Source organism: Corvus brachyrhynchos, unplaced genomic scaffold, assembly GCF_000691975.1.
Source record: "Corvus brachyrhynchos isolate BGI_N302 unplaced genomic scaffold, ASM69197v1 scaffold219, whole genome shotgun sequence".
NCBI lineage: Eukaryota > Metazoa > Chordata > Aves > Passeriformes > Corvidae > Corvus > Corvus brachyrhynchos.
Window position 1 is genome coordinate 876,121 of NW_008240034.1, and position 12,757 is coordinate 888,877.

The following is a 12,757-nucleotide window of genomic DNA, read 5'->3' on the forward strand; positions in this document are numbered from 1 at the left end:
GGGCCGGGCCGGGGATGGAAGCGGGAGATGCTCCCCTCGCCTCGGAACCCGCGGGCAGCGGGCGGGGCTGCCCCGTGTCACCGCTCTGTGTCACCGCTCTGTGTCACCGCACAGCCCCACATGCGGCTGGTTCTTGAAGGGTCTCAACAAGGAGGACACTCGGCCTCAGGATGAGCGTACATCCAGCTTTCCCCTTCTATCTCGTTTAGGGCACTTTCCCACTCTACACCTCTGACCACGACTTTGACAAACTCATGCTCAGGGAACAGATCTCTTGCAATGCTCATAATTTGAATAAATAGTTTAGTGGTCAAATAGGCATTGGGTAAGGATAGAGGCACGACAATCTCCATGAGCACACAGTGTTGGCTGCTGAGGTAACCAGTTTTTCACAGTACCAAAGCTGTTTTGCATAGAAACTTTAATTGCTTCACATGAGCACAAGCCTTTTGAATAAACAGGAATTTGCTCACCTCAAGGTGCTGGAATCATGCTAGGAGTGTGTAAATGTTTTCTGTCATATGATTTTACTTTTGACTAGACAGAAAGGATAAAGCTTTTAAATACACAGATTTTCTCCCTTTCTGTAGAGGTGTCTATTCCTCCAAATAATGCAAGGAGATTCCATTCTTTGGAGCAAATAGTTCTCTGACAAACCTATTCACTTGGTTTATTTTTCCAGGGGAAAAAGGGACAAACAAATTTAAAAAAAGTTAAAATACTTAAATATTATTACATTTATAGTCCTAAAGTATGTAAATCAACTGCATTGAATTTTCTATTAGCTTTTAAATATTCACCTCAATATACATTTGTTCTTCAGGGCACACAAGAGATAAATAATTGAGTTACCATTGCTAGATAAATCAAATTTTTTCCTGAGCTGCAAATATTCCAGATTATAATCTTGAAGTTGCTATGCAGTAACTACAAATGGAAACGAAACAGATCAAAGTGAGCAAGCAGGAGTCCACACTCAAGTACCCAGAGGCCCAATTTTGTGAGACATCAGGAGCAGCCTCAGCATTTCAGATTGGTGAATCAAGACCAAATGAAACGTAAAACCTCTGAAATGTAAAACCCCAGCTTAAACATGGAGTGCAGGAGCAGCCTAGGATTTGGGCTTGGCCATGAACAGTGTAAGAACATAAGATTTAAAACAAACAGGACACCCTCAAAACCAAGCCCCACAGCAATTTTACCTGTGGTTTTGAATGTCTAAATAGATTGTGGTGACTTTCAGCCAAAAACAGTGGGAGACCTAAGTTGATTTTGGCTTCAGGGTCTTCTCTGCACTGAGTACAGGAGTGGAGTTCATATTGCACAGCATTACTTCTCTCCCAACAATAAACCAACCCCTCTTATTTGGGAGATGAACTACAATAATCCAAACTACTCCCATGCAATCCCCAATAGTGCCCATGCAGGTGGAAGTGGACAGAAGGAATTATTAGCTTCAGTTAAACCCTGGTGAAAAACCAGTTTTTTGTGAGCTGCAGACTCTGACAGCACCAGGACAACAGGTAAAGTTAGACAAATTGCAAAGAAAATGGTTTTCTGGTTAGAAGCATCAACTGCTAGCCACTTGTGAGTATGCAGATATAATGCTTTCCATACTCTTCCCTACAGGCCAGGCAAACTCCTCAAAAAAAGAGAGTAGGTAAAAAAAAGATCAACAAGAATCAGCTACACAGAGCTCTTCTGCAATGTTGTGGAGAACTTTTATTTTATCACAACACCTGTTGGATTTCTGCCTTTGTGTTGGTGACTGACTTGATCAGGTAATGGTGCAGATCAGCTCCAGGGTCTCTCTGCAAGCTTCTCTGTTGACTCACCCAAGGAAACAACAATGTGGGAACTAAGTTCAGTCCCAGGATGGGCACTCTGCTCCAGCTATGAGGAAGTTGGGATTTGACTATCTCAGATTTGAACACATATGTTTCAGTGCATGTGCACTTTGACCAAAAGCAAAAACTCTTTATCTGTAGTAAAAACTACTTTTTATGGCAGCCAGGGAGAGAGACACAAAAGGATTACGGGACAAACTAACCTTGTGTGGGAGAGAGCAGTGTAACATCCCAACTGCCCCTAAGATTAATGATCTCTCCTCATTAATCTTATCCATCTTTTTTTTAGGTTGTTTCCACTGGCTTCTGGCACTGCATCAGGAGTGTTAACAGTTCATTGCTGACACCACAAAGAGCTAAAGTGTTTTCTTTGTGCTACAGCCTCTGGAAGTTTTTGCCTCTGAGCTTTGAGCTTCTCATCTGGAAGACTGAAGGCTGACAGTTTCCACTGCAATGAACAAGCTCCAGGTCTGTTCTCTTTGCTCTTGTCCACTACTGGCAAATTTTACACACATCAACTCAAGCTGCAGCAGCATTGGTAATAATTTTTTTTCTATTTTTCTCAGCAAAGTAACAGAGTAAATCATTAAGACTGGTGAAGGAATCTGCTGGACTGGAGGGAACACAACCTCCCTAAGTGTAACACAGCAGAAATGGATAATGCAGCTGGAGGACTCAAACTGCTCCCAGGTATTCAGAGCCTACAGAGTTCTTCAGAGAGCCGCTGTACCATGCATATTCTAAACCTACCCAGCCCAGAGCATGCAGCTTCCCAGGGCACAGCAGATGCAGTCTCTATGGGCAGAGCATAAAAACCAGTGGAAATCAAGGCTTGCCTTCCAGCCACTCCAGCAACTTCTGAAGCCACTATAAATTCATTTGGCAGAGGAGTGTCATGAGCACTTCACACATGCAGAGAGACATATTTCAAATGAGCACTCAAAAGATCAGGTAAACGCAGGTTTCCCTGTGTGGCTGGTATTTCTGGAGTGCTTGGCACCATGCCACCTGCTGACACCATGGTGAGCCACTGACACCAGCATGCTTTCCTGGAAAAGACAAGACCCTATAAAGAACAAGTTGCTACACATATGAAGTAGCAGAAAGGACACATCATGGGGCCAGGGTACTCCAAGAAGGAGACTATGGTTAAAAAAAGAAGGATGGAAATCAGTGCTTTGGTACCCATCCAAAGGACAGTGCTGGCCACAACAACCCCTTTTCTAACAAGCACGTGCACAGCAGGTGTGTGCAAACAGGAATGCACAGGTGGAATTTTCCTTGCATGCACAAAAAAAAGGGTCCACCTCAATTCAAAAATAGTTTTCCAGGCTCTGTAAGATATGCTACTTTAATTAGAAATAGTAAATTAAATTAAAATAAAGCATCACTGTGGCTTGTGAAGAGACCTCATGTACATAGAAGAGATTATAGAAAGGACTCAAAACTTGCTGGGTGGCAGGACAGCGTTCAGGGTTATCTTCTAGAACTGCAACTAGCCTAGGGCTTGTAGTATCTCAATATATTTTCCAGGTCTGAGCTGCTTTTGCTCTTGTTATCAGTGTAACCAGCTTGTGCAAGTACATGGAACAGCACAGAACATGATCCTGCAGCAGCTGGGACTATGGAACACCCCTCAAAATTCAAGCAAGATTTTAGCACAGAATGGTGGCAGCTGTGAACTGTTCAAACCTCCAGAGAAATCAAGTACACAGCAAAATGCATCCTCCAATAGAGACAGGAGAGAACCTGTCCCTGGCAAAAACCCTCATGCCAGAAACCCATCTTAACAGTCTTTCCTCATCCTGGCAACGACAGCCAAGATCATTCACAGTGCACCTCCTAAAAGGGGGTGAGTTGAAACAAAATGCAAGACGGTGCTTGCTGCAGACACTGCTTGCTCAGCACAACTCCCTAAAGCCAGGCAGTGAACTCAAGGAAGAGGTGCCATAAGGAAACATGCTAATTGCATTCTCTTTAATTTGCATGTGCACTTTCTGTTTTTGCTTTTAAACAACTGCTCCAAGTCCTTGTTTGCTGGGCAGAGATAACACTTCAGGCCGTAGTTTCAGTTTCCAGGCTGGCTGTGTGACATGTGTCCATGAAGGTGCTGGACTTAGTTTTACTCTCAGAGAAGCTGCTCAGAATCAGACTGCAGGAATTGCTGAAGTCTCTCAGCCTCTCCCTCACCAAAATGCAAAGGAAAACCAGACATGGTGCAAATCAGGGGAAGAAGGTGAAGAAAAGCACTTAAAAGGTGCACGAGAGTTAAAATTTCGTTTTCTTTATGCCTTCCTCCCTTCTATACAGTAGCAAAGAGGAGACAAAGGAAGAGAAATAGCAGGGTTCAGTGGAAGGCAGAAGGTTCCCGATGGGCTCACCGATGGCTCAGTGCTGCTGGGTGGGGGGGGACTTGGTGCTTCACTGCTGCTTGGTTTTAAGGGATAATCTCTGTATCATCTTGTAAAGGAGACCAAAGTGCTGGAAACGGAAGGAAAAAAAAGTAACCATGACAGTTCTAGACAGAAAGACAGAAAGCTTAGCAGAAGGCTTGAAACAATACCAGTGTGCAAATGCGGTGCCTTGTTTGCATCAACCACTCATCCTGAAGATGGAGTGGGACTTGATGGATGAGGAGGAATTATGACAAGGAAGCCAAGTTACACAGAAAATGATGGCTTACAGAAGTGTTTGTGCAGGTCTGTATCACCTCATTGTGAAGATGTGTTAAAGATTTTTTAATTTTTTATTTTTGGATGCAATTCTGTTCCTTCTGAAGGGGAGGAGAAAGCTTCAGATTTCAACACATGCAGGTTCCTGGTCTCTATAGAAACACTGCTGCCAGCAGTTTCAGGAAGGTTAAAATGAACCAGGCAAATACAGAAATTCCCAGTAATTCACAATCCTTTACCTGGATCTTCTCTTTCACCATTTCCCCAGTGACTTAGAAATTCACTTAATTTCTCTTTTGATTTTGCTGGCGTTGATTGTATTTTGATTTGATATTTGACAGATGTAACAAGATCCAGGCTTCAAATAATTTCAAATTCAAATGACAGAAGTAATGAAGATTGCTAATAGAAATCAAAGTATATGCTTTCCCTCTTCTTTATATTGTCACACTAAGTTTTTAAATGCTTGTGGTTTCCCTAAACAAATAATAGACACAAATAACATGAAGTGATCAAAACTGAGAGTGAGCTAAAAGGCTTCCCTTTCATTCATGTCCTTCATGAACCCAGGCAGGAGCAGAAGCCTCGCTCACAGTGGCTTGGTTAACACTGACAAAAACACCACATTTAATCTGGCTGGCCAAAGCATGGAGTACAACATTTCCAGAGGTATGGACACAGATTCTTATGGTTTCATGGAAAAAGAAAGCAGAACTCTAAAGATGCATTTCTAAGCTGCATCCCAAGTTCAGATATTTCCTAACACTACAAGCTACAAACCTTAAAATTACCAAGGTAACTAAAATTTGTTGTAAAGTTTCAGTTTGGAGCCAAATAGTTTAGCAAGTGAGTTATGCATGTCCTTGACTACAAGAAACACCTCTAAAAAGCAGTTTAGCACTAGAATGGCAAGAGACTGCCTTCAGCACAGCCAACTGGCATTATTGTTCCAGCTTTAGTGCTGGCACTGTGTGAATTACTGTAGCTAACTTGTTTTATAAGGAAAATGATACATCCGTGTCTCTTACCTGCACTGCAACATAGGCAACGCCAAGGTAGGCTGCAATACAGACAGCCAGAAGCAGGTCAAAGATTGCTGGCTTGACCCTGGAATAAGGAAAAGTACACATGAAATTGCTACAGCAGTTACTGCCAGCAGGTGAGACAACAGCCCAGCACGCCCACAGGAGTTCCATACCTGTATGCATTCATCACCTGCTTCAGCTGGTCATAGAAAACAAACTCAGGGTCCCTGTGCAAAGAAGAAATGTTTCAGATTCTATTGCACTTCTTGACCCTGCAGTCAGGACAGCCCAGAGCTGTTCCCAAGGAGTTCTCCCAACAGAGACAGGTAAGCATGACCACCTCCCATACTGGTTTTGAGCTGATTTTAGTCATCAGGACTTTCTTTTCCTACAGTCAGAAGCCCAAGGACACAATGCAGAACTCATGCTGTTGTTCAGCTGTCTCCAAAAAGGCACATAAAGATTCCTCCCTGCGGTCACTAAAATGGCTTCAGCCCAAGCAGTTCGGACAGGATGGAAACTGCCTTTTTGTAATTAACCAAAACTTAGTCTTCTCCTGCTCTCGGAGTGGCAACAGTGGAACCAAAACAGTTTAAAAACAAGCTTTTCAGGCAGAGGGAGCTCCTGGGCCTTGCTCTTGTGCTGTGAGGAATCACGAAGAGCTTTCTCTGGGAGAGCACCAAGCATGAACCAAAACTAACAGGAGAGCAGAAAAGAGCAAAGCTGCATGTCAAGAAACCAGGAAAGTTGCAGCTCAGAGGCAAAATTCTGTCCAGGGGGAAGCCAGTTTGCATGCCCTGGCTGGTTCTTTCATTTCTTTTCTTACCGTTTGTCTGCCTTCACATGATGCTGCTTGACATCCTTCAGGTAGCGTCCCATATAATATTCTAAGGTGTTAAGGAAGGTGCTGTCTTTATCAATCAGCTGGGCAGCCCTGGGCTGACTGCTCAGCCAGTCCATCACTGACTCCAGTTGCTCCTGCTGGATCTGCTGCAGAAAAATACCACCCAAGAAAGGGAGTCAACCACACACATGCTGAGACCAGAGCTCTCTCCCAGACCCTAAATTCCGTAGGTTACAAAAATAATGCACTGTGCTTACCATCTGATCTGTGAAAATCTGCATATCTGCAGGTGCTCCCTGCAAGGGAAGATAAAAAAAAACCCCAGGTTACTGTTGAGCTTGGTTGGCAGGACAAAACTGGCCAGCACTGCAGGCTACCTGGTGGGCACCTCTTACCTTTTCTGTTAGATTGTAGATGACCCTTGTCAAAGCCTCAGCAATGATCTGAGTATTCCTGGTCAGTGCTTTAGTGTCTATTCGTGCCCTAAAGCAAAAGAGAGCATTATGGACTTGCCAATGGCATCAGCTTCCTCTAGAAACAACCCTTTTTCACTGCATCAGGCATGAGCCTGAATCCAGAGCCCAACTCCCAATGTTTCTGTCACCTGTGCCCTGATAATCAGAACAACACAAGCAGTTGTGAGGCCAGTTTAGGTTCCTGGGCTGGATTTAAACCCCAGCCATCCTTCCCCAGGGTCCCTCACCTCCTGTCCATGATGCTGTTGCGCAGGCTGTCCCGGTGGCTCTCCAGGTGGGAGATGGTGAACGCCGGCAAGCGCCGGATTGCGAACCGCTCGTGCTCCCACGCCAGCATGTCCTCAGCCAGGTTGATCTTCTTGTGCACCATGGAAAACTTCACCTCTGGGAACTGGCTGGCAATAACCTGAGGACAAGGGCAAGCCATTCAGGAGTGCTGCCCACTGCATAGTCCCACCCTGCACTGCCCTGTCTGCCTACACCCACTTTTGTGTGTTCCAGAAAATAAGGTGCAGTTATTGACAATATTACAGCTGGTTTCAGGTCAAAAAGAGGTGTTTTCATATCACTACAGGGTAGCATTTGCAAATCTAGCCTGCTTCAGTTGGTACTCTGGCATGAGGATTTGTCTGCACTTCAAATCAAGTGACCCTAAACAATACATGAATTATTTCAATGGCACACCCTTTCTTCACATCTTCCTCCCTCTCATGGAGAGCTGCACAGTAAGTCCCAAATTCTCATACACCTAAAATGCTTTTCCTTACCATCTCCAGTTCTCTCAGAAATGCATGCTGCAAGGTCCCCTCCTTGGGAGGCTTTGAGACATGAAGATGAAGGCTATTGCCTCTGCCCAGAGTGTCAAGGCAGAGAACAAATGCTACGTTGTCCTGCAGCAGGCTGGAATCTGGAACAGAAAAATCCAAACCTTTATTGCTACATCTTGTGCTGGGAGTTCCACCCCCCCAAAAAAAGCAAGGCTCACACAAGGACATCCTCACAGGAGAGCTGGCAATTAATTATAAAGATTTAACACAACCAGCCCCTTACTCACCAGTGTGGTCCAAATTGTCCTCCAGCCACCGCTTAGTTCCTTGATAATTAAACTTGCCACCTCCAGATGCAAAGAACAGCAAGTTATACCTGCCCATCAAAGAAGCCAGAAAAGGGTTAGCACTCTGCACTCCAAGAATTCCTTCACTCAGCCTTGCAGGTGTGGTGAAATCACAACCCCTTGCACCTGACATCCAAGGCAAACTATCCATTAACAAACACTTCCCACATGCCGCATACTCGGGTAATGGCAGGACAGATTAAAAGTGGGGAGTTCCCAGGGCTTGGGGACGGAGTCTATTTCCCACATCATCCCCTCCACTCGTCAGTTATAGATATTTAACCTCAAACAGGGCAGTTCCTTACCCAGCATGGGTCCTTCTGTAGGTGTAGAGCCGAGAGAACAGCCTGGCCAGTTCCAGCAGCACTGAGATTCCGCTGCCATTGGAGTCAGCCCCATGGGACAGCCACTGCAGGATGAGGTGGGACAGACACAAGGTGACAAACCTACTCTCATTCTCAGGTACCAGAACAGCTGCAAGACAGCACACCACTGTGCTCCACTTGTAACTGCCCCACAGCCTTAAGGCCAACAAAAGACACATGGGCAGAGGCCACATGGGAAAAATGATAGGAACAGAGAGCTGCAGGAAGATAGAATACTCACTGGAGCCACTCCAAAGGAATCATAGTGGGCAACTATCACAACAGTGGGCAAGTCTTCTCCACCCAACCCTGTCAGCCTTCCCTGCAGAGGAAAGAGAGCAGTGTCACACCCCATCACCTCTTGTGTGCTGGTACAAAGACAGCCTGACTTCTACCTGCCTGCTGAGTCTGCCATGGCCTCAGTTGTGAGGACTTCAGATACCTGGCTGAGACTCTCCTGACTTGCCCTGTCAGACCAAATGTCTGATAAAGTCCCAATAAAAGAAGTCACCTCATCAGTGTTGCCAGTTTGAATCCATACACAACTCACCTCCACACTGGGGATGAGCCAGTCATTGATAGCTTTGCTTTGAGCCCCGCTGGTCACCATCTGGAAGCCATTGGCAGTTGCCGTGTGCAGCAGAACTAGAAAAAAACACCAAAAACCCCCACAATGTACACCTGGGGAAGTTTCATCCCTTTATTTCCCCTGCTAACTGAGCTTTGGAGAGACCATTAAACCATTTAAGCCCTCTCACTTGTGACTGGTGTTTACGCAATGACACGGGATCTTGGTGACTATGCTTTTTCATTCTGTCCTAAAATCCCAGTATTTTAAGCTGATCAAAAACTTTTCCCCAGCAGTACTAAAGTTAGTTATAAGCAGCAGGTCAGTAAGACATTCAAATTATTTACATGGAAGCATCAAACTGAGTTGTGGTCAGATAAAAAGCTTCAGCTTCTATCGACACACTATTGTCACTTAACATTTCTAATGTTGTTTTTAACCTAGTTTTGATTTCTACCTTACTTGCAACAGCGTGAAGCTGAGAACTTCCTGCAACTATATCTCCAAATATAGTCAAATAATTTTCTTATACTGTGTTCTTTCTTTCAGTGAATCTCTAAACACTTTGACAAAGACAGAATAAACGCAAATGCGACAGAACACTTGTTCATGATGCAGATGACACAGCAAACTTCTCCCAGAGGTGGAAACAGGCCTGTCTTCCTCAAAACTTTTTCCTCCTTGTTGGAACTCACCTTCTGCAGCTGAGGCAGAGCCCTGTGATGCAGAAGCAGCCCGTGTTTGTTCATAGATAGACAGCAGCTCCTCATCTTCCACTGCAAAGTAGACTGGCACAATGGTTTCCATAGCAAGCATTTCAGGCTCTATCTCCATGAATTGCTGAGGATTTAAGCAAGACACAAACTTAGCATCTGCTAAACACAAAAGATGGCAGGAAAAAATTAACAACCAAAGCAGAGAAAGAAGTTTTAACATTAGAATACGATTTGTTGTGCATTACAACAGAACCTTCCAGCCCTGCAGCAACCAAGCTTTTCTCCAATGCACCTCCCATGGGAAGAGAAAGAAAACTTTTTTGTTTACCCGCACAACATCCTGGGGGACAGAGGAGATGGATCGTGGCAAGATGATCACCACAGCCCCGGCTGACTGGCGGAGAGCCTTCTGGTACTGCTCGTAGGAGAAGTCCACCAGCCGCATCATGACGCAGCGGCGGCTCAGCACGTCTGCTTCCACGGTGCGCGCCTCCGTGTTCAGCACCGCGCTCCTGGTGCCTGCCAGCAGGGAAAGCAAGAGGGCTTGTAAAGCATTTCATCCCATCCCCTCTGCTCCAGCCTGCCTCCTGCTCAGAGTAGTCCTGGGGACAGTCTGATGGGCTGCAGAGCAGCCAGGAGCTGCCGAAAGCTGAGTTTGCCTCTTCGCACTTGTCCGAGAAGGAGCAGAGGTCTGTGGGTTTTTCCTGTGCAGCCACATCCTGCCAGACTCCCCTTACTCCACACTACACAGCCTCATCTTCCTGTCTTCCTCCTCAACACAACCACACAGGTTACATGTCTGCTCACCTGCACCTAATACCTGCAGACAGCGACACACCCAGAGACAGCCTGGCCTCTCCAGAGCCTCCCCCAGCTGTAGGATCAAGCTGTGGATGGAAGCTGTGCACAACCACCTGATGAAAGGACACCAGACAGCCCCATGTCACCCCAAGGGCTGCTCTCACTCAGCCACAAGGAAGGTTCTGTAGCTGGGAGAGTTACAGATGAGCAGGCTGCTCCTGAGGACTCGCCCTCTCCTACTCTCAGTTCCGGCAGATCAAATCCCCCACATGGAAATGCAATCCCTTGGGAGCAGTCTGCAGGCTTGCCAGAGAATTGCTCCTGCGTTCTCCAAGGTAGGGCCAAAAGGACATCTTGTGCAAACAGAGAGGGTCAAATCCACCTTACAATTTGTAACTCGATTTCTTCTTCCATAACTCTGGCACCTCCACTGGAGAGCTCATCACTCTAGGTCCCCACACAGGGACAGACAAGGTGCTCCAGTCTCTGTCAAACAGGAGCATTGCTTAGAATTAGATTTAAACCTGGCTTAGCTTAACTCTAACATTAGTTTGGTCTCATCAAAGGTCATAGAAACACCTAAACCAGAAAAATCTACACTTCCCCTGCACAGTATCAATGAGGGCCACACACCCAGAAACAGAGCCCAGGCACAATGTAAATTCTCCCCACAGAGCCCTGACACTAAATAACAAACATCAACAGCACCCCCACTCCAGCCAGAGAAAAGCAAGTCAAAATGAGGATAATCCCTCCACCATTCCCAAAGGAGTGATGTGTAAACACAGCAATGTGTGGACCCAAAGTTCTGCTCTCTCTGACATCTCAGCAGAGCAGACACAACAGTATTTTTCTGACAGGTTGATTTTCTGTAGTTTCTCTACAGAGACCCGGTTAATAATCTCATTTACAAACTAAAGAGCTCTCATTCTATCAGTATTAGAGGAAGCCCAAGCTTGTTCTTAAATTGCTCTATGAGTGATACTGACAAAAAACTCTTCCCCCTGCAAGAACAGGCTGAGCAGCAACCTGTATTTGGTATCTTTGGAAAAGAATATGAGAATCTGGAACAACAAATCAGCTCAGCTGGTCAGAGCATGGTGCTAATACTGGTTTGATTACTGTTTTGAACCCTCTATGGGTCATTCACTTTGAAAGTTGAACTCAATGATTCTTGTGGGTCCCTTCCAACTCAAGACTGCTCTGTGAAATACAATTTTTATCCTGAAGGACATCTCAGAACACACAAGGAACAGGAACAGCAGCTACCCAAAGGGAGTAGGAAGGAACAAAGGAAACACACAACCCACCGAGCTAAACAGCTCCAGGAAAAGAAGCAGCATAAAAAAATTAATTGGAAGCATCTTAAAAAAATAACACCTGGCTTTTCAAGAGTTCTAGAGGGGACACTGAGGCAAGCAAAGTCAAAGCCAGCTGAATCACATCCCTGCTGCCCCTGCTAAGCCTGTCAACAAACAGTTCCCATCACCTGAGAACAGAGAGTCCTACCCCATGCAAGAGCCTGCCTTGGAGCTACTGAGCTCATCAGCAACAGAGCCCTCAAGATGTGGACATGTTCTGAGAAACTGTGATGGAAGAATCCAGAAATAATTTCAGATATTTAGAAGCCACCAGAAATGTGAAGTGCTTAAGGAGTACACAGGCACATCTGTATTTTGTAACTTACATATTTGAACTTATTAAAATCTGAAAGATTAAGAGATATGGTGTCTCATGGACAGCACAGACTAAACGTGAGGCTGTTCATTGTTAACTCTGAAACTTTGAAAGAGTCACTCACAGAGAGAGCACGTGCCCTGGCCTGGAATAAAATCTCTACAGAAGACCCAGAAACAACCCTTGATTCTGAGCGTGGGCACACAGGGGAGGAGGCTGAGGGTTGCAGCACCTCAAGGACTCACAGAACAGGGTGTGTCTCTGACCCAAAGAAAGGTGTTGCACAATCAGCAGGCTGGAAGTAAGAGAGCAGAGGAAGTAAAGGTCAGTTGTAACACAGCAGAAGGACGGGCTCTGAAATGGAGCCACTGGAGCAACACATGCAACTAAGGATGAAGAGGCTGAAGAAGAGCGAAGAAGAATCAACCAGTCAATAAACGAGTCAAAGGCAAAAAGACAAAACTGAGCACACAACCAGGTTTTCCAGAACATAGGAGGGATGCAGCTGGACCCCTGAAAACACACAGACCTCAGCCCAAAGCCCGGGGTCCTTGGCCAGCTCTAGGTCACCACGATGGAGCTCCCAGCACTCTCCCGCCCGTACTGAGCCCGGGCAGTGAAACTCAGGCAGATGGGGCCCTACTGCGGGCTC

At 45.7% G+C, this 12,757-nt stretch overlaps 1 protein-coding gene across 2 annotated transcripts; it reads right to left on the reverse strand.

Moving 5' to 3' along the window:
- Positions 1 to 404: 404 nt before the first annotated feature.
- Positions 405 to 12,144, reverse strand: NCLN (nicalin). 2 transcript variants are annotated; one of them, XM_008641018.2, is made up of 15 exons: positions 9,956 to 12,144; positions 9,607 to 9,751; positions 8,894 to 8,988; positions 8,585 to 8,665; positions 8,284 to 8,387; positions 7,919 to 8,007; positions 7,632 to 7,771; positions 7,092 to 7,270; positions 6,784 to 6,871; positions 6,646 to 6,684; positions 6,371 to 6,534; positions 5,718 to 5,771; positions 5,548 to 5,626; positions 4,229 to 4,328; positions 405 to 2,896 (listed from the first exon to the last, which is right to left on the reverse strand). In XM_008641018.2, the coding sequence occupies exons 1-14, from the start codon at positions 10,073 to 10,075 to the stop codon at positions 4,269 to 4,271; spliced, it is 1,437 nt and encodes a 478-aa protein (XP_008639240.1). In that variant the 5' UTR covers positions 10,076 to 12,144; the 3' UTR covers positions 405 to 2,896; positions 4,229 to 4,268. The 2 variants fall into 2 exon arrangements, with proteins under 2 accessions (XP_008639240.1, XP_008639239.1); XM_008641017.2 differs by having other exon boundaries at positions 405 to 4,328; positions 9,956 to 12,136.
- Positions 12,145 to 12,757: the final 613 nt, after the last annotated feature.

What these genes read in the sequence shown, in the direction of transcription:
- NCLN (XM_008641018.2), bottom strand. Translation starts at nt 10,075, where the DNA reads ATGATGCGGCTGGTGGACTTCTCCTACGAGCAGTACCAGAAGGCTCTC. An exon ending in GGACAATTTGGACCACACTG is followed by an intron (nt 7,772 to 7,918) that starts GTGAGTAAGGGG and finishes TTTCTGTTCCAG; the next exon opens with ATTCCAGCCTGCTGCAGGAC. An exon ending in CAGGTGATGAATGCATACAG is followed by an intron (nt 5,627 to 5,717) that starts GTATGGAACTCC and finishes TCCTTATTCCAG; the next exon opens with GGTCAAGCCAGCAATCTTTG.